Source organism: Apteryx mantelli, chromosome 6 (assembly GCF_036417845.1).
Source record: "Apteryx mantelli isolate bAptMan1 chromosome 6, bAptMan1.hap1, whole genome shotgun sequence".
Taxonomy (NCBI): Eukaryota; Metazoa; Chordata; class Aves; order Apterygiformes; family Apterygidae; genus Apteryx; species Apteryx mantelli.
In genome coordinates this window covers 19,209,388-19,229,123 of record NC_089983.1, presented here as the reverse complement: position 1 = coordinate 19,229,123, position 19,736 = coordinate 19,209,388, and the positions used below count along the sequence as shown (strand labels likewise).

The 19,736-nt window shown below is 40.0% G+C and overlaps 1 protein-coding gene across 1 annotated transcript; it reads right to left on the bottom strand.

Annotated features, from left to right (window-relative positions):
* Positions 1–2,346: 2,346 nt before the first annotated feature.
* NEMP2 (nuclear envelope integral membrane protein 2) lies at positions 2,347–18,652 on the bottom strand. Its single transcript, XM_067298621.1, has 9 exons — positions 18,535–18,652; positions 15,377–15,492; positions 13,580–13,808; positions 13,333–13,405; positions 12,214–12,307; positions 11,373–11,487; positions 10,518–10,743; positions 7,841–8,017; positions 2,347–5,623 (listed from the first exon to the last, which is right to left on the bottom strand). Exons 1-9 carry the CDS (start codon positions 18,650–18,652, stop codon positions 5,404–5,406), a joined length of 1,368 nt encoding a protein of 455 aa, XP_067154722.1. The 3' UTR covers positions 2,347–5,403.
* Positions 18,653–19,736: the final 1,084 nt, after the last annotated feature.

Sequence of the window (19,736 nt, the reverse complement as noted above, 5' to 3'; positions counted from 1 at the left end):
ATATCTTCATATTGTGGTGATGGATTAAGTAAACACACAGCATATCCTTTGACGGAAGCATTATCATGTTTGAGATACAGGTCTAGTTCTGCAAAGCAGAGATACAGAACTGGCATTTTAGTGAAACAATAAAGGCTGGAGGAAAGGTTCTAAAGAAGCTAACCTCTGGGCTTGTAGCTCTCAGTTGGGGCATATGTTGTGTGTGTTTGGGTAACCTTAGGTTTGATGTTATATCAAGACAACAATCTGATCAAGATTGCACAAGCTGAGATTGATCAAGGTTTTCAATGGACACACTGACTTTATTTTTTATTTCATCATCTATACAATGGTTTATTTAATGAAGTGTTGTTACTGTGGTTATTTATTAAGAAAACAGTAAGCTTTAAGTGCCTGGGGAAGGTGGGAGGGCAGGGATGTATTACCTATAAATCTTAATGATTAGGATTTCAGGGGGGAAATTGTTGATGCAAGAGTCAAGTAACATGAGAGATTCTCAGGAGGAAGGAAATGTAGCTACATAGCAGTATGTTTAGAAAATTGCTTTGCCCAATGTCAAGACACTGAAAGACTTTTGAATTATGTTTGTCATGCTTTTCAATGTTAACTGTGGCCAGCTCAGTTGCTGGTGCACAGTGTAAATTGCTGCTGAAAGGAAAATTCTTGGGATCAAGGTAGGAGTCTGTGGGGTTTAGGCAGGATAGTGTTTTGGCCCACTTGCTTACATTAAGAGCTTGATCCTGGGAGATGCTGAGCACTCAACTTTTACAGGACTAAGTATTGCTTAGCCCTCCTTGAAGTCAGGCATATGGGACAGGCCTTCCATGGGGAAGGTGCTTGCTGTTGGACTGTACAGCCTGTGCAATGATCCAGGTGCAAGCTTCACATGAGCACAGGGTTAGGGGAGAAGAAGGTGGCAGCAGCTCAGAAGGAAAGGGGATCCGCAGTTCCACCTACTTTGAAATCCAGTTAGCTTGACTGAAGGGTCTCCCATAGCTGTGCTTTAGCTGTGCTTTTAGTACAACCCATGTTCTGGTACCTGGACCAACACCATAGAAAATAAAAGGAAACATCGATAACTAGCCACTAGTTTCTTTTTTTGCACTTGAACTTAAATGTACTGTACTCACGTAAATCCTCATGACTTGTTTAAGTGTCCTTTAAAATCAGAAGTGTATTTATTATATGGTTGTATAACTTGGGGGAGAACTAGACAACTGAACAGGTGACAGGACAGAAGGATGCTAAGAATCATCAGACAAACCATTTGTAGAGTTCATGCTGTATGGTGTTACCTCAGCTTCTACTGCATAGCACCTGGATTGTGAGGTGAAGAGCTTGTACACTGTGTTTACACTTCAGAATTGTTTATTTGAAATGCCTGCTCTTTTTGGAAATGTACAGTCATTCTGTGTTGCAAAATGGACATGTACACTTGGGTTTTGATATTTGTGAAACTGTAAAAACTGTGGTAAGAATTATAAAATATCCATAATGTATTTAATAGTATCAATCTGAACTTTTATTACATTTGCTCATTTTATGGCACCAGCAGTGAACATAATCGCCTGAATTGAAAATAATTAAATTATAATTACCTTTTGTCAGGTTCATTCCCTGAAGGATAGTGAACCTAGAACCTGGGAGCTACTATCTCGTGTGGTGTTAAAAACTGCTTAGGTAATAAAATGTGACTGTAGGCACAAACTGCCTTTTGTAGGGTGAGATGAATCTAAGGGTTGATAGGAGAGTGGGCAAATTCTTTTCGGGACATGAGTGAAAGTAAAAGCTGAATTAAGTTTGTCTCCTAGCAAGTTATGAAAAAGAGGCTGCTAAATGCTGGTATGGAAATACTTCCAACGTCTATTTCTGATTAACTAAATGTATTTGCACTAATGCACCTGCTCTACACAGCAGCACATTTGCCTGAAATTATTTTTATTTTAAGTGTAGAGAAGTTCAGTTTTTACTATTCCAACTGCTTAACTTGTGTGCACACAGAAGTCATGAAAGGGAGAAATCTTAGGGAAAGTTGTTGTTGTTGTTGTTCCCACGTGTATTGTTGTTCCCACCTCACTTGTAATCTTATGAATTTGGCTTTGTTGTGGTTTGGATCTGCTACAAATGGAGAATGAGTAAGGCAAATTCCTGCAGGGAGATGCATTCGAGGTAGAGGACCCACTCCATTTTGAAGCAACCACAGCCAGTACACAGCTACTGTTTAAATCTGCTATGATGCAGAAGACCTAAGGACATGAACACGTGTATCCATTTGCTTGGCTCCTTTTTGTTAGGTGCCCTGCTGTTCTGAAGAGAGTAAATACATAAGGGGGGTGGATCACACAGTTGAAAAAATACTTTTATTTAAAAATCCTGAATGCAAAAGACAGTACATCAAGTATGTTGCACCATGAATGCAAAATAAATATGTGATTCTAACTTTTTTTTAACACTGTGAAACAGAAGATAAATGTAACACATCCATCATTAAGGAAGAAAAACTTCTCTAATGGATAAGGCACTGGATTAACATCTAGATTCTGTTCCCAGATGTTCCTGATGAACACTACACAGCACTTAATAATTGTGTTTCAGTAAACCTGTGTAATCTCCGTATATCATAGGAGCACTGTGCAAGTAAACTCACTCTTGGTAAAGGCCTCAAATGACAGCAGTCAGTTTTATGAAAAGCTTCAAATGTTGAAACAAACTTGGGAGGATTTTTAAGCATTCTTAGCTATTCACTAAAGTAGTTATCTTTCTCAATATGTTGCTATACTACTTTTGGATGTGCTTAGTAGTTGCTGTCCTTTGGGTAGCATTTATCCATCCCTGGTAAATGACAGGCTTTGTAACTATGTAAAACTTGTGTTGTGTTTTTTCCACTTTGGAGTAGGTGTACCTGATATTTTTCTAAAAAAATTAGCAAAAAGAAAAGAGTCTGAAAAATTGCCTATTTTGTTTGGTCTTTTCCATTTAACATATCACATAGCCAAATAATACATTAAGATAATATTTTACCTATTGTGTATAAATACATACTATATATCTATGGAAAGACAATCATCACTAACTCAGTAAAAAGAGCAAGTCCAGAAAGATTGTGTGAGTTTAAGCTAGGACAAAATCTGATTCTCCCCCTTGGCCTCAAATCTCATGATAAGCAGTTCTTAGCTAGTTAAGAAGTATACTGAAGAAACTTACTTGCTTTAAAACATGCAAGAAATAAATAGATTTAAAATTAAGACATCTCTGCAAGAATGCCTTTCTGATTAATTTTGTAATAGTTTTTGAGTATTTCATTTTCACAGGGGCAACACAGGCAAAGATGAAGTAAATCTTCAGTCTACTAAGATCATTGCTCCAGTGGGGGAGTTTCTATCGTTCTGTCAAACCATCAAAGGTAATGGGGCTTCCCTCAATTTTCACAACAGCTAATACTTCTAACTTCTTGCCAGTGACAGAACCCACCCAGGCAAACTGGACTGATGGAATATGGGTGACAATTTAACTGTGAATTTGGTAGCAACCTCTCTTAGAGGTGGCTGGAGTGTGTCTTGCTGCCAATGGCTTTGCTGAGTAGAACTCCCTCGTTCTATCTATTTTTGAATATTACTGACTTACAAGTGAACATATTTTTGATCACTGGCTTGACAGGGCTTCTCTCCCCTAACTATGCTATAGACTGTGCCTATATATTTCTAAAAATGTATGGCACAAAAAGGTGTTAAGCTTCTTTTCACTATAAAATGAAAAGTTATTTTTAAAATAAAGCCTACCTCAAAATGATATGAAGGAGGAAGAATGGTCTAAGTGATGCATATAAGCATTCAATCTGAGTCATGTTTTGTAGAGAGGAGCTCTTGGAATGTCGTAAGGTGGTAGTTTTTAGGACTTTGACTGGAGGTAATGGATTTTCTCCCTTGTCCAGAGATGCACATGAGAAACCACAATTAGCCATGCACCACTGCAGTGATGCTGCATCAGTAGGTGTGCTACAAAGAAAAGGTATTCCTTTCAAAGAAGATGCATTTTGGTCTGAAATGCCCTTCTGGAGAGTAAACTGCTTCCTACCACTGGCAATTCCTGGAGGTCTTGTAAGAGAAAATTAACATCTCTTGCTCTCTGAAGTTTGGAGACAATAAAAGAAAACCAGCAAGGGTGAGGGAGGAAGAATATAGGGAAAGCCTGAAGAATAAAAGAAGAAAATGATCCCTGTAGACAGATGAATTGAGGGGAAATGATATATCCCCTAGCCTAGTATTGTATAATACATAAACTGTAAGATACATGGCTGTCTAAGGTTCTCTCCCCATTCTCTTTATTCTCCTCACACACATCTCCTGTCATAAGTCCCCAAAAAGGGCCTAAGAAGAGGAGGGAAGAGTCAGGTATTTCTCCCTCCTTGTTTTGCCAGGCATACTTTTTTTCCTGTTTATTGAATGAGCTAACCACTGAATACTCTGAGGATAGTGGGGCTACGTGTGGGTCATTCCCACTTACATGGCTATAGCATCACTCTGGCCTCACTGACAGCAATTCCTCCAAGCAGCTGAAACATCCTCAGGCTTTGCTGCCTTTCCTGGGCTGTTCAGAGGGTTGGAATGGAGGGCAGTACCGTTCTGAGGTAAGGTGACACAGAAATTGAAAGCAATTATAGAAGAAGACTGAAGAAAGATGCAGTAGAGGGGACCTGTGGAAGAGGGAAGAAGTGTGTGTGAAGAAATAAAAATGTAGAAAGAACAAAGTACAGCATAACTAGAACGGAGACAAAGAACAGAGCAACACAAGCGGAAGGATGAAAAGTCAGGTAGGGTTCCAAAGAGGAGCTTAAAATTAATGTGGGAGGTAAAATGAAGCTAACAAAGAGCAAGCCTAGCCAGAAGAGCAAACAAAGTGTGTTCAGCTGTGTTAACTCTCTGTGGAGCTTTAGCACTGAAAAGTTGCATGAATGATAGAACTGGCTTATCAGCATACTATCAGCATTATTCAATTTGTTAACATGTAGGGTCCTTAGTAAAAGTAGAGCATTAATAATGACTTCCCTTCCTTCTGGTGCTCAGCACAGAGGACTTGACAATGAAAAGGAGCAAAATGGATTCTCTCTTTTCTAGAGGTAGTGTCCTTGGAGAAACAAGTACTGCTGCCAGTACTTGCTTTGGAAATAAGCAATGTTTATTTCTACAGCTGAAGTACTAAGAGCATGAGAATCCTCTTCACTTGAACAGCCTATATGACTTTCTTCTGTTGCTCTAATCAGGCACATCAGTGATAAAGGAAACAATCTTTCAAAGACGCTTGCTTGTTCCCTGGCATCCATAAGAAATCACCAAGAGTGAGTTCTCAGTCTGCACCCTTCCTTTCTAGGAAGAATGTCTCCTTTTTAAAGTATTTTTCCAAAGCTCAGCAGAACTCAGTGCCATATGGAAATAAAACTTGTTCATCTTCATCTTCATCATCTCCTCCTTCATGGATGGAGTTGGCTGGTTCACCCTGCTCTGATTCTGCCCTTGTGTCAAAGAGCTGCTGTTCCAGAAAGATGCTTCCAATGCCATATTCCTCATCATGTGCCTTTGTTTCTGCAGGTGAAACATGGGGAGATCCCAGAACAAAACCTGCAAACCTGCCAGATTTTTTAAAGAGAAGTGATCAGCTGGGAAGCAAAAATATACTGTAAATGGGGGAAATACTGCCAGTTAAACACGGAGGTTGTGAGGGCATATCCATGTGCAGTGCAGGGAAGTTGCAGCATAAGCTAGGGAGTCATGCACAACAGAGTAAATAGCAAAGGATGGCAACAACTCTGAACACCTCTCATTGTTTTCCTGTCTCATCTTCATTTCTGTCTTCAGTCTTTTCTCAATAAGTAACTTTTGCTCTTCTAGAAGCCATCTGCAAGGTCTTGTGACTAAGCAAGAAGATCTGACTTTGATTTCTCACCTTGTCAGTGCTTGCAGGGTAATCCAGAGTAAGAAACTGTCCCCTTCCTGTACTTAGGTAAATGGTACTTTAACTTCTAAAAATAAATTAAAATTCATAGTGTATTTGAGATAACTTACCTGAATTCCTACAGCCTTTGACATTCTGCTAATGAAGGCAAAAAGGGTAAGAACTCCCATGTTCCTGTGCGATCACCTTGCTTCTGATGCCGAATACTCTGGGCAAGCTGAGACAGTGTCTTGTGGAAGAATTTCTGCTTTTGGTGAACTTTGAGCTGCAGACTGGGAATTCTGCAGCTGGTCCAAGTAAACACCAAACTGGAGGTTTTGCGGAACAAAGCATGAACTTAACACTGTCTCTACATTTCAATTTGCAATAAATCTTACTTTCAGTGGACAACTGTATTGAAAATACAGTCAGAATGGAGCTGGAGGTTTCTGGCAAGTGCATGGAAACAGACGGCAGTTCTGACACCTGGGTTTAAGTGTCGACAGCATCAGAGAAATGTAAGAAAAAGGAACCACGGCTATATTTTACAGTTCTGGTAAACTGATCAATAATTTACATTTAGATTTAACAGTTCTTTGAGATGAATGTGTCACCTCACTCTTCTTCACAGCATCGTTAGCTTATATGGGGAACAGTGTTGGACTCGCTCCATTTTCCAGGTTTGCCTAGTGTAGAACTATCTTCAGATAGTTAATGAAAGCTTGAAGAGATACTCAAATTTAAATCAGACCTCTGCCAGTTCTCCTCATTATTTTTGTATTTTTATCATGAACAATTTGTAATAATATTAATTAAATGAACTAAAATAAAGAACAATATTAACTAAACTAAAGAATAGTATTAACTAATCTAACCAGAGAATACACATCTCAATTGCTTGCTCTGTGCATTTGGCATGTTTGTTTGTTTGTTTGTTTTACAAAACTGAAGTTGAGTTTTCACTTTTTGTATCTTTAAATAGTGCTACAGAATGCAAGTAGCTTAGAAAATAAGATAGTTTAACAGGAAATCTATAAACCATGGCAGGGGGGCTGTCTGTGTATCCATCCAAGGAAGATGGAGCTTCTGAAACTAGTTTTAATTTTATACTGATTAAATGCCAAGCTGATGGTGGCACCTTTGAAATTGCGACAATTGGTTCTGGGGTAATGGCTGAATCTTGCATGGCTGGCTAATACGTGAAAGTCTCCTCCTAATATTTTAAAGTTTTGATACTGAAAAAAGTACACAGCAATTATTTTTATTTTCTACAAGCTTTTTTTGCCACATTTATCGGACCCTTCACTTCACAACTCTTACTTGTCTTAAGTTTGTCTCTTAAGCTGTATCTGGAGTAGCTCCTCTACTCATACTTCCTAGGTGCAGATGCTGCTGTTTGCACAGTATTCTTAGTCTTAGATATTGGTTGATACTTTAAGCAATAGGTTTCCTTAGCTGTGCTGGCTTGCAGTTAGAGAGCTTAATACTGCTAACGTTTGAGAAAGTTACCATTGACCTGCCCCAATTTTACAGAACATACAAGTATTGCTCCTAAAGCTACAGAAATAAGGGGGCATTTCACTGGTTAGACAGCCCCCTGGGTCACTAGGTAGGAACCTGCAGAGGCATTATAGGGAGTGTATAAGGTTTGGGGAAAACTGTTATTACTGTGAATTAGCTTTGAACCTCTGCAAAATCCCCCCAAATGGGGTATAATATCACCAGCAAGTAATATCCTGGAGAACTGTGCCTGTGATCTGTAGCAGGATTACCCAAGTAGATAAAGCGAATTCCATGTCTAACTGGATGTAAGATAAACTCACCTGGAACAATGCTTGAAGTAGTATTTGGATCTGCTGTGTTAGTGACCATACAATGCAGTTACTGTTTTAGAAAAGCCAGATTTTCTTACCTATGAGGCGACTGGAGTTTGGATACTGCTAGCCATGATGGGAAGTCAGGGTTCCTGCAGAATGAGCGTAGCTCCTCCAGAGCTCTGACAGTTTCTGTTTCACCTTGTTCTCTATATTCTTCTTCAGTAAGGCATCTAATCACTAACTTTTTTGATTTAAAGTAGTTCTTCATTTTTCTAAAATGAAATGAAAACAATTAGTACTTCTAAAGTCTTCTAGCATGTATTTCTTGTGCCACACATGCAGTCCACTTAATTACGGCCCATCCTTTTTCTCTACCATCTACTATTAACATGCATTAATCATCTTTTTCCTCTTAAGAGGAAAAGCCACATACTTGTATTAAAATTTTAGGATAAGGGGTCTAATGTTTGCTAGCCCGTTTACTCTAGGTCTCATCCAAAACTGTAGAATTACACAGAAAGATATCCAATGAGCTTCAACTGAATTTTGGATCAGGTTCTTTCTAAATACTTTATTGTGTATGCATGGACTAAAAACTCATAAATATCAAATAGATGGCTGCTTGCTCAGCCATTTTTAGGTGCAATATGCAAAATGGGTCTGTGCAGAGACACAGGCTGAATCAAAAGCCAGTTTGCATATATAACTTTGAAGATAAGCAATGCTCTAAGTCTGTTATGAGTTGTTCGTGTTGTTTACTAGATTGCTTCTCTTAAATCTTGCTTTAAATTACACAACTGAGTAGTCTGAGGCCAAAATGTTTACAATCTGATGTTTTTTTAGCTGCTGCGTAGCAATGTATAATATAATTAGATATCAATTAGAAAGTGTGCCATGTTCTGTTCCCTTCTGTCGACTGCTTTCAATTTAAACGTTGTGATGAGTTAAGATAAGCAAGGGCTGGATGCCCATAAAACTTTCAGCTTCGTATAAAAACACCTGCTCCAACCATCAGCGTTCAACTTTCCTTCTTATTTCCTGTAGAGCAAGAATGAACTGCAGCCCTTGTTTGGGTCAAACAACAAAGGTCTTGCTGGCTCAGTGTGATCAGTACTGATCTTAATAACAGATAGATAATGTAAGATTAATTTCTAGTTGTGTTGACATATCTGCTGCTCTGAACTATATATCTTGGCTTCTGTGTATCTGAATGTGTATGTGTGTGTGTGTGTATATATATATATATATATATACACACACACACATATACACACATATATATTTATATATAATGTGCATCTCGGGTATCTTTCTGTATCTGTGCTCTGAACTGTATATCTTGGCCATCTTGGGCTCAAAGTTTGGTATTACTGCTTAATGTTTTCAAAACAGGAAAAAAAAAGTTCAGATCTTCCTGGTTTTGAAAATGCATGCTCATTCTCCCCAGAGAGATTTGTAGTGCTATCACTTCAGTGCTTTTTGGCTCTACAGAAGCATCAATTCATTGAAAAGAAAAAGGGGTCCGTGTGAAGAACAAACCACAGTATATCAGGGCAAAACACATATGTTCTGACTTCTGTCAAATCCTAACCAAATCTTGCTGATTTCAGAGTGAGTTGAGCCTGCTTACACCAGGTAAGCATTGATCCTATATGCTGCTGTTGAAACAGTTTATACTTTTCAGCTGGTGGAAAAATCAGTCTTTGACAAATGACAAATTCTACCTAAAACAAAAAAGCTTCAACCTACTCCACACCTGAACATCTAAAAATAATACAAGAGCAAAGCAATATGTTCTTCAAAACTAAACAATGTGTCAAAGAAATTAGTATTTGTTTTTTATTCTTTTGGTTATGCTAGTTGTAGCCTTTGCCTCTTCCTGATTCTTAAGGTTCAGCAGAAGTACACAGCCATGGAATAGTCTGCACTAAAGACTCTCTTAATCTGGATGTCATCACTGAAGGTAACAAGCAGCTGTAAATTGTTGGGATTTTTTTTTTTTTTTTAGAATCTTCATTTGTGTGCTATGTTTGTGATTAAACACACTTTAAGATCAGGAAGATCAAACATGCTGTTCCCATACTGCTAATTAAAATGCTTAGCAAACTAATGTCTACATATTGTAGTTCCAATTCCAAATGCCACATTGTATAAACGGGGCTCTGGGAATATGCTGGAATTCTTCACAATGATAGCTGTTGCCGTGCAGTAAGGGTAGACAAGTACATCTCTGATAATAACCCTGGAATACTAAATTGAGTGGAAACCATTACTTTGGTGGAACTAGGTTTTTAATCCCTGAACTCTACCTGACAGTGATAGCCAACTAACCTCCAAGAACCATCAGTATTTAACATCTACTTCCTAGGTGATAATACACTGTTTTATCCTGTAAGATTCAGTGCAAATTACCTGCAAATTCTGTATTACAATGCATGAAACCAAGATGGTATTGCTGTGGTCCAATCAATCAAACAAAAATGTTTTGGTTACCATATGCTGCAGACTAGAAGGTGCTACATTTGTAGTTAAGAGCACAGTCACGTTTCTCCACAGAACAAAATTTATGCTTAGAACTGCCAACTAGAAAGCAATTAAATTCTGTGTCTTATGGATTTAAACATCTCCTAATGTAGCTTTGTATTTGGTAAAAATATGAACTAGCACTAGAAACTCACAAATAGTAATCAAAATGTAAGGGTTTTTTTCATTATTAACTTCTAATACCTCCTGGTGATACAGAGATTTGGACATTTGCAAACACATACAAACCTGCCTATGTGACAAGCAGCACCAAGGGGATAACACAGGCCTTTTGAACAGAGGCTGACTGCTATTACTGTATATGCAACTTGAGGTATGGTGACACCGCAATAAATCAAGGCAAAGGCTATTAATTGTAGTGTCCATGTGAAGCAGGTTATGCTCAGTTCACTGGTAAGTGGTCCATGCTGATAGCAAGTGGCAAAGCTTATAATTCCAACAGCCAAAAAATACCCTGTGGAAACAGGAAAGAATGACATGGAGAAAAAGATGCAAACTATCCACATATGCTTTAGTAGGTTGGTTGACAAAGTATAGCCTGCTGTTTCTTGTATTGCCCTATAGGTACCTGAGACATGTTATATGCCCTTTGTATTTAAAATGCGTGCAAAGAGTTCACAAGGTGATCTATGAACAGCCTTTAGCTAATGCTATAAGAGCCGCACAAGAACCCTTTCATGAGAGAATGTCAAAGCAGGTGCCAAATCAGCAGGTTTGTCAGCCCCTGCAGCCACATCCAATTATCAGTTTGTGCATCCACATCTCCCAGTGCCAGCAAAATGCAAGCCTGCACAGCTAACCTTTTGCTGTCATGGGAAGAGTATGAAATGACAAATTAATGAAGAAATAATACAGTCAAAATCTGCTTTTAAAGTTGCTACTGGCCCACTATATTTAATGTGGAGTAAATGATCATTTGAGTGGATTAGGAACCTTCAGAATATTCCAACATCTCTGGCTCAGGAGAAAAAAGTAAATAAATGTCAGTCACTTGCCGTTTCTTTATGGGCAGGTATTAATCTAACCTCTAAATCAACACAAAATATGCAGTGCATTTTCTGATTATTCTGATCAGTCTCTTACCCAACAGGTAGTTCCTGTGTTCAGACCACAACCACTGCATATTCTCTTTAAAACAGTAAATGAAATATAGCGAGGACATCCAGCAGCCACCCATTAAAATCCAAAAGGTACTGTGCTGGGGAAAAAAGGGAAAAAAGGAAAAGGGAATACCTCAGGCAGAGAGTTACTTCTATGATGGTAGCATCAAAAATCTCAGTCAGAATTAGGACCACTGTGTGCAAGGGAATTCCCAGGCAAAGACAGATATGATATTTGGTAGACCTACCAGGCTTATGATCTGTGTTAGACTTCCAGTATACAGTGCTCTGCATGCTACAACTAAACAATGTCAAGCCTAAGTGGAGCAACTGCATTTCTGTGTTTGTGTACATGTCCCAGTGTCATGGTATGAGCCCATTACATCCTCTTGCAATGTACTTCCAATTAACATATCTCAGAAATGTGACAACAATGCACGGAGATAAAGGTTTTGTGAAATGAAGGAAAAGTTCATATCCGCCTTGAGATGAATTTTCTCTGGTGAATAGAATTTGTCCCAATTGCCACTAAAGCTATGGTTTGAGTAAGCTTATCTGCAATCTAATAAAAACAATTCAGGTTTCAGAATAAACTTTTCTTGTGTATCAACAGTCTCCAGTTCGTTTTAAACTTGGGAGCAACCTAATTAGAACTCAATTCTGACCTGATTATATTTATTTGATACAAGCAATCCTGCACCCATTTCAGTGGAATTACTGGCCACAAAATCAGAGCAAGGTCAGAATCTGGATCTAGACTCCTTACTTCCTATATTATTACGATGATGATGATGATTATTTTGTTTTCACAAATGTAGATTTACCCTTGGAATAAATCTTTTAAGCGTCAACAGGAGAAAGACTAGCAGAGCAAGAACACCCAGTACTATTCCAGAAAGGTAAAAGAACTTGGGGCTTCTGTAAGAGAACAAGAGAGAATACTGTAAGAAGTTTTTACTAAATTGCAATTGATTAGAAATGCCACATTTTTAAAGACAGCAGTGGTCTTCAGTAAGAACACAACTGTAAATCAGAGGTTGCAGTAATATGGTTAACAGGTCTTGTATAGATTTTAAACTCATGCAAGAAAAATTCCCAAAAAATATCATAAAATCACTGGAGTGTTAAAGTCACAGGCTAGAAGTTTGTCTTCTTAATGCTCACGTTGTTTCTGTTTTTATTGAATTTCTAGTTTCTAGTCATTTTGTTTCCTTATATATACAGATACAGTTTTGCATTGCAAGACAAGTTTTTAGTTTAATTTAAAATGTTGTAAAAAAATTTTTTTTCTAGGATTGTTTGTATAAAATCTGACTTACAAAATATAATACGGAGTTAACTCTATAAAACCTATTGCTGCTCTGCTTGTTTTAAAGATGTCACCTGACAATTAATTTCTGACTTATTTTGCTTTGAAGTCCTGGGGCAAATAGTTTGTTAGAATAAGAAGCATCTTCCCTTACATGCTATGCAAAATATGCATCAAAAGAACAATGAGAAAAGGCTGTCAGCAAGGTGGAGGCAGACCAGGCCCCACATGACCTCATCCTAAGCATTTCTCCCTGCAGGAATGCATCATCTGTAATACATACAGCATCCTTTAGCATTCAGCTAACCTCACTCATCTGCAAAAGGGAGAGAGTTTTTCTAAATCCGCACACACTTGCTCACTCAAGATTGTCTTGTTGTTTCCCAGAATTTCTCATGAGTGCAGGAAGCTAGGATCTAAAGAACCCTAACACAGCTACGTGATGAATATACCACAACACTCCAAGGCATGGCACAATCTGTCTATACACGAACAGTATGAAATTAAAACATATGTTTATTTTCCATATTTCACTGTCCCAAAGAACAGCTGTTTAGCATCTTTAGCTTAGGTAACAGACCAAAGATGCACAGACATTGGAAAAGAAGGTCAAAACACAGGGGCTAGTACTTACCTGCTAAGACTGTTTGCAAAATGGAACAGAAAAATTCCAGCTACAAACAAAAACAAGATCTTTCCATCTAGCACTAAAAAAGGGGAAAAAAAAACAAACAAAAATGGATTTTAGGCTAATTTAATCTGAAACGTTGATTATATATACATTAACAGAAAAGTCTAGGCTTCCTACATAAGGAGTAGCGTTCATTAACACTTGCAATACCAAACTATTTGTAAGCTAAACTGAAAGCATTATTACTTACTTTTTCGTTTTACACTCACAATGTATGGTTCTTTCTTGAAGGGCTGTATTTTGAAACAAATATCCTCTCCATATTGTTTTATGTTTATGAAAGTTTCTGTAGATGTCTCTGATTGCCACAAGATTCGAACAGCACATGCAGCAAACTCAAAAACGGTTTCTGAATTACGACAGTTGCTTTTGTCTGAAATAGGCACAAACTTGAACGTTTCTGTGCTGTTAACTTTTATCTAAAATCAAACAATAACAAAATACCTGTAGAAGTAGCTCAAAACCATTGGGTTTTTTTGTTTCTGAAACACATAGCATATAATTCATACATCTGATAATGAAAATCAGTATAGAGGGCTAGAGCATAAAATGTTAGTTCAGTTCTTTGTTAGTTGTTTAATCCTGCTATATACAGTTTGGACCTTAAAAGGCGATTCAGAGAACTCACAGTCAACAAAGTTCTGAGGGCCTCAATCCATTCAAAGGCTCTGTGGGTTTGGTTTCACCTGTGATATTTGCCTACCCACAAATTTCTAACAAAACCAGCAATATTTGACTGACCACAGTTTCTTTTGTGGATGGTCACACTCTTTCCCATTCCACTCCTGAACCACAAGAAACTGAACTTGTTTTTCTCGTAGAAAAGAACACAATCTTCATGTTAGGGACAGAAGAGGGAAAAGGAAAATAGAAGGTATCATAAGTAAAAAATTAAGCATTAAGGATGTTCCCGTTGTGTCTTTTGGGGTTACTTGTTGGTGCTCTCCCCCTGAAAACTGTAACAGATCTCGTCCATCTTCTGAGATGGGATGATCTACCTGAAGACTATGATTGACTGTGAACTCTTGAACAGGGCATATTGGACAACGAAGACCCATCTACAAAAAAGTGCTTTAATAGGTAATAAAACAGGCTTCTACTAAGAGAAAAAACAGCATGGCAGCAAGCAATTTGTTGTGGGAAAAATCTTAACTTCCTGGTTTTAAGCACTTACTCAGAGAAAGCTTGTATGACTGCTGGAGGGTTTCACTGTCTAAAATCTGCTGCCATGCACAAAAACATCTCTGGCATGTTCCTAAGAAAAAAGTCCTGGGAACAGATAAAAAGATGTTCCCGTTCCTTCCATCTCAGAGCCAATTCCTCCAACTGATGTGAAGCAAAACTGTTTCCTTCCCTTGTCCAGTGACATACTTCCCAGAAAAAAAAAGAACAGATATTCAGCTTGTTCCTTACTCTGTCATTACTTTCAATGTTTTGAGGTTTTTATGTTTCAAGCCTGATGTCCTAAACATGTTTCTTATAAGAAGACCCTCTGTTACTCTGCAAAACAGAAATATACTGCTACTGCTGTTTTTTATTAGTCATGATCTAATACACCTTTTGTTCCTATACTGTGGCCTGCAATGCTACAGTAATCCACAGAGCTGTATTTTATCCTCAGATTTAAAAATCTGATGAAGATGTTTGGTGATAAGCAAAAACATTTGTTACAGAGGTTAACGTTTGTTACAGATGTCCGTCATTGGAAAAGGTGTGTAACAAAATAATATGCAACACAAAGTAGATGTTTGGCCTCTTACAATAACACTATAGCCTGGTTGACCTCCTCCTAACAGAGACAGCAAACCTCCACTGCACACAAAGTGAAGACCCACACTACTATAATGTAGTTTTATCATGGTCCTACCTGCACACCATTCAGACTACCAATTATACACAGAGATACAACTTCGATCTTGCTAATGGATCAAATACTCTGCTGGGGAAAGTACTGCATATGTAAATGATCCCCAAAATAGACTCTTACCTGAACAGTTGACCAAACGTATTGTAAGTGCATGGTTCTGTTTTGCACATAACAGTAACAGTTTTCATCCAGTTCCTGGATGACATCTCTTTCCTCCAAAAGGCTACAGTTTCCATCTGGTGGGGGAAAAGTTAATTTTAAGTATGTATCTAATACAAATATATAATCTTCCTCTTTTTTGCCTCCTTCTCCTTCCACTCATTTTTGATATATGCTGAGGGAATCACAAGCAATTTGCAGATAATCTAACATAAAAGCTATGCTACAGGGTAACCTGCTCAATACAATTTAGATGAAAATTCAAATTAGAATTTTAATCAAGTAATTTAGGCTCCAAAGTAAACTGCAGCACCTTTGAAAAAGATTAATCTAGGGTGGTATTTTTAAAAAATGTGTTCAGTAAAAAGCTTGGCTTTTATAACAGCGTTTTGATGGCACTGGAATAGGGCCTCTGGGCCAAATTCACTGCTGGCATGAGTGGGTGTAACTGCACTGTAGTCAATGCTTATACCAATGGTGAATGCAACTGTGGGAGTCTAAGCAGGTAAACAGGCTTACATATTAAAATAGTCATTTAGCACATGACTACTGCTGATTGCAGAAATCTCAGTCATCTCCCTCTGAAATGTTTATAATGTTAAATAACATAACTCTTCTTTTAAAAACAATTTGTCCCTATAGTATCATCTTTCCTGACATATTCCAGCCATAACACGTAAAAAAGAAACTGCACTGATAGCTTGCCAAAAGTCATTTAATTAGGGCTGCTAATTGGTCTAACTCTCCTGAAATGTTAGGGACCCCCTATAATTTTCAGAATTAGATTGCACCTCAGAGTGGGAATGTACCTAAAAGATTTATGGAACAAATTTTTAAGTACATTCCAATCTATACATGTGTAAAATATAGCCTACAGTGCATTACATCAGTGTTCCAGGAACATAATTAAAGAGCAGAATAAAGGAAATGAATACAGATGTGAAAAGAGGGAATCATCTGGCTCACTGAACAGGAAAAGTAGGTCTAAGACAAACTCGCTAATAACTGCTAAAATACCGTCACACACTCAGAACAACAAAATCAGTATGTGCAAAACAGACTCAGCCTGGATGAGGAAATACTGTTTACAGGCAAGAACCTGCCCTGTCTCCACGAGGAAGTTAAACGTAGCCTAAATTATTTTTAAATGGATTTAATTAAACCAATGAAAAAATATCTGTATGGATATTCTTATCTCAGTTTGCTAAGTCATTCGAAAATCAGAATATACAGTGTACACAAATGATCCTGTTAAACTAAATTGGTTTAAATTTACAATTTGGACACTTCTTTTATGAAGATTAACCATATGACTAATCCCCATCCATACTGAAACCAGTGAGAGCACAATAATTTCAGACAAGGGCTGACTATACCTCTGAACTGACAGGCACTTCTATAAGGTGATCAGAGGAAGTTGCAAAAAGATTCATTTGTCTCTGAAAAGTGTTACTGACTGATGCAGCAAACAGATGGCGCTGGGCATTATCACAGGGCTAAGACTGAAGTGAATTCAGTGATAAGGAAATGGCAATACTATAGCAGAAACAAAGTGCAGCCTAAATTGCAAACACCTTTTCTGCAAGATGTATTAGGAAGAGATGTTTGTCTGCCTGGGGCAAGCTAGAGATGGTGTCCTGTACTACCATCCACACAGTAGCCATAAGCAAGAAATCAGAAAAGTCTGTAAGAAAGGGAAGGATGAGGGAGGAATGGTCACAGCAGGGGCTGAAAGGAATGGCCACAGCAGACATTGGCACATGATGTGAAAAAGATTCAACACCCCAGGCCAGACAAAGGAAATGAAAATCTCTGAAGAAGCAAAGATGTAAAAGCTGCCACACTGGAAATAAATTACCACAGATAAACTTTTTGTCCACATTAGAAGTAATGTCCCCAATATGTAATACTAGTAAATGTTTTCTTAGCTTCCTTAAGGCATCTATATGCATTTCCTTGCTTCAAACATGACATCAGCTCCACAGAGTGAAACAGAAACAAAAGGAGGGATGCATCTGAATAGCTAACCATCAGAAGTAGAAATTTAGCTGAAGTAGGGACACAGAGAAGGCAACCCTCAAATTTCAAGATTGTGAGCAGCAGAGGGAATCAGCATCTTCTGCAGAATCCTGAGGAAGCCTCAGATCAGGGAACTTCCATACAGAAAAGAAATGTAAACAGCTTCTTGAATTATGTATTGCTACTACAGCCGAGAATGATCTTTCTGTTTTTTGTTGCCCTATTAAAAGAGGCATTCTGCAGTCGACTGTCTTGAACCAAACTAATAAGAAAGCCTGAGAGAGTAACATACATCGCAAATCATAGCTTCACATGACAACATATACCTAGGCTTCCAAGCTCTGCAACTGAAATAGGTCAAAAAAATGTTTCTCGTGCATTTGATGCCACTTCATTTATACTTTTTTCCAGTTCAGTCACAAGCACTCTTGTGCCCACCTATCTCACAAAGTAACACTAGAGAATGTTATTGCAGTAACTAAAATTGAGACTAGAAAAGCAGAAAAACTAGCAGAGGATCTCAAGAATAGGTTTGATGAAATTACTGAATGAAATTATTTTAACTTTCTATTTAGCCGTACAGATTTCAAACAGAGCACCCTGTCTCAGGAGTTATGGCCACCCAGATGGTGGCAGAGCAGAGGACAATACCCTGAGTTCCTGCCTTAATAACAAAACAAATGTAGCTGAAATATCTTGCTCTGAAGCTAGAGGGACGAAGACGAATTACTCACATATTTGTGAGAAGCCGTCATCTGTATCTTTTTTATAGGATAATGCCATTTTGGGTGGAAGTAGGAGCAGAAGAAACTTGAGGAAACAGGTCACTGTTTTCTGGAGGCGATGGATTCCTGATCACACAAAACTGTGAGAAATCCGCCCCTCTCGGGAAACCCGAGACCCTTCCCTTCGCGTCTGGAGGGGTGGGACGACGGGAGGAACCCGCCGCACCCCGACGGGCCCGTCTTGGTGCGGCGCGGCCCGCTACGGTGCCCCGGGCAGGGGCAGGCAGCGCCCCGCCGACAGCAGCCTCCGCGGCTGCGCGCAAGCCCTGAGGCCCCTCGGCCTGAGGCCGGGGGGAGGGAGGGAAAGGCGAGTACCTGCGGATGGCGCCTCCCCACTGCCGCCGGCCGCCTCGGCCAGCAGCAGCAGCAAGAGCCGCAGCCGGAGCGGGGCCAGGGGGCGCTGCGAGCGGCGGGGCGGCCGCGCCGGGCTCATGGGGCGGCCGGGGGCTCCGGGGCCGAGAGGGCGCCGCGCGCCCCGCCCGCCCCTAACGGTCGCCGCCCCTAACGGTCGCCGCATGGCGCGGGGGGGGGGAGGGGTGGGGCGGCACCTCCCCCGCAGGCTGCGAGCGGCGGCGGCGGCCCGGGAATGCCCTGCGGGGGCGGGAGGGGGAGGAGGCCGGCGGCGGGGGCGGCGCTCGCCCGCTCCCTCCCTGCCCTGTGGCCGCCCGCGCCCCGCCGCGGCCGGCTTGCTCCCGCCCCCGCTCCGGCGAGGGCACTGCTCGCGCGCAATTTTGGGGTGTTTTCGGGTCACTTCCGCCTCAGGAAGCGGCTCCCGGGGTCTCCCCCGGGAACGGGCCCCTGCGGCTGCCCTGCCCTGCCCGGCTGGGCCTCCGGGGCTGATGGGTCGCGTTCAACCGGTAATGCCCCACTTCCCCCCCCCCCCCCCCTTTTTTATGTCCTCTCCTGTTCTGTGGTAACTCCAGTTTTGAGCGCTACCGTTTGAGGAAACGTTCAGATTGGACTTGAGAGTTCACAGAAATCTGTAGGCTACTGGCGTGTTCAGCTTCAGCCACAAAGCGTTTAAAGACGTGATGCTTCGGGTGTGGGGGGGAAACACATTCGGTAGCTACTCTCTTACGTTTCATGTTTTTTCTTTTTTAAGCCTGGACTCGTAGGGAGTTGAAGCGTTTGCAGACATGCTGTCACTTTCCTGTTCACTCGGTAGTTTTTGGACTGGGTCAACTCCCAACATGGTGGGATAGAAACCTCAGGTACTAAGTTCCTTCAGGTTTCTGGAGATACGTGGTGGAGAGCAGAGACACAAAGTGGGACATCTAGGTAGGAGAGGGCTGAGTGTCATCTCTGTTGTTAAACACCAGAGAAATCGGAACCAGGTGCCAATTGCAGTAGGTGCTTTTAACTTGTATGAGAGGGAAGCCCAAAGAATCCGTAGTTTAAGGGGTTTGTGGGCTGTTTCTTTTGATATTTTAATATTTTTGTCATGATAAATCGATGCTCCTGTGAATTGTGTGAATGAAGTGTTGAAAGGACTGGGATTGCTGCTTGCATGATGCATC

Excerpts from the sequence above, each read along its gene's own strand:
- NEMP2 (XM_067298621.1), bottom strand. The coding sequence starts at position 18,652 with ATGAGCCCGGCGCGGCCGCCCCGCCGCTCGCAGCGCCCCCTGGCCCCG. Across the intron at positions 13,809-15,376 it reads ACGTTTGGTCAACTGTTCAG|ATAAAAGTTAACAGCACAGA; the intron begins GTAAGAGTCTAT and ends GTTTGATTTTAG. Across the intron at positions 11,488-12,213 it reads TTAAAAGATTTATTCCAAGG|CACAGTACCTTTTGGATTTT; the intron begins GTAAATCTACAT and ends TTTTTTCCCCAG.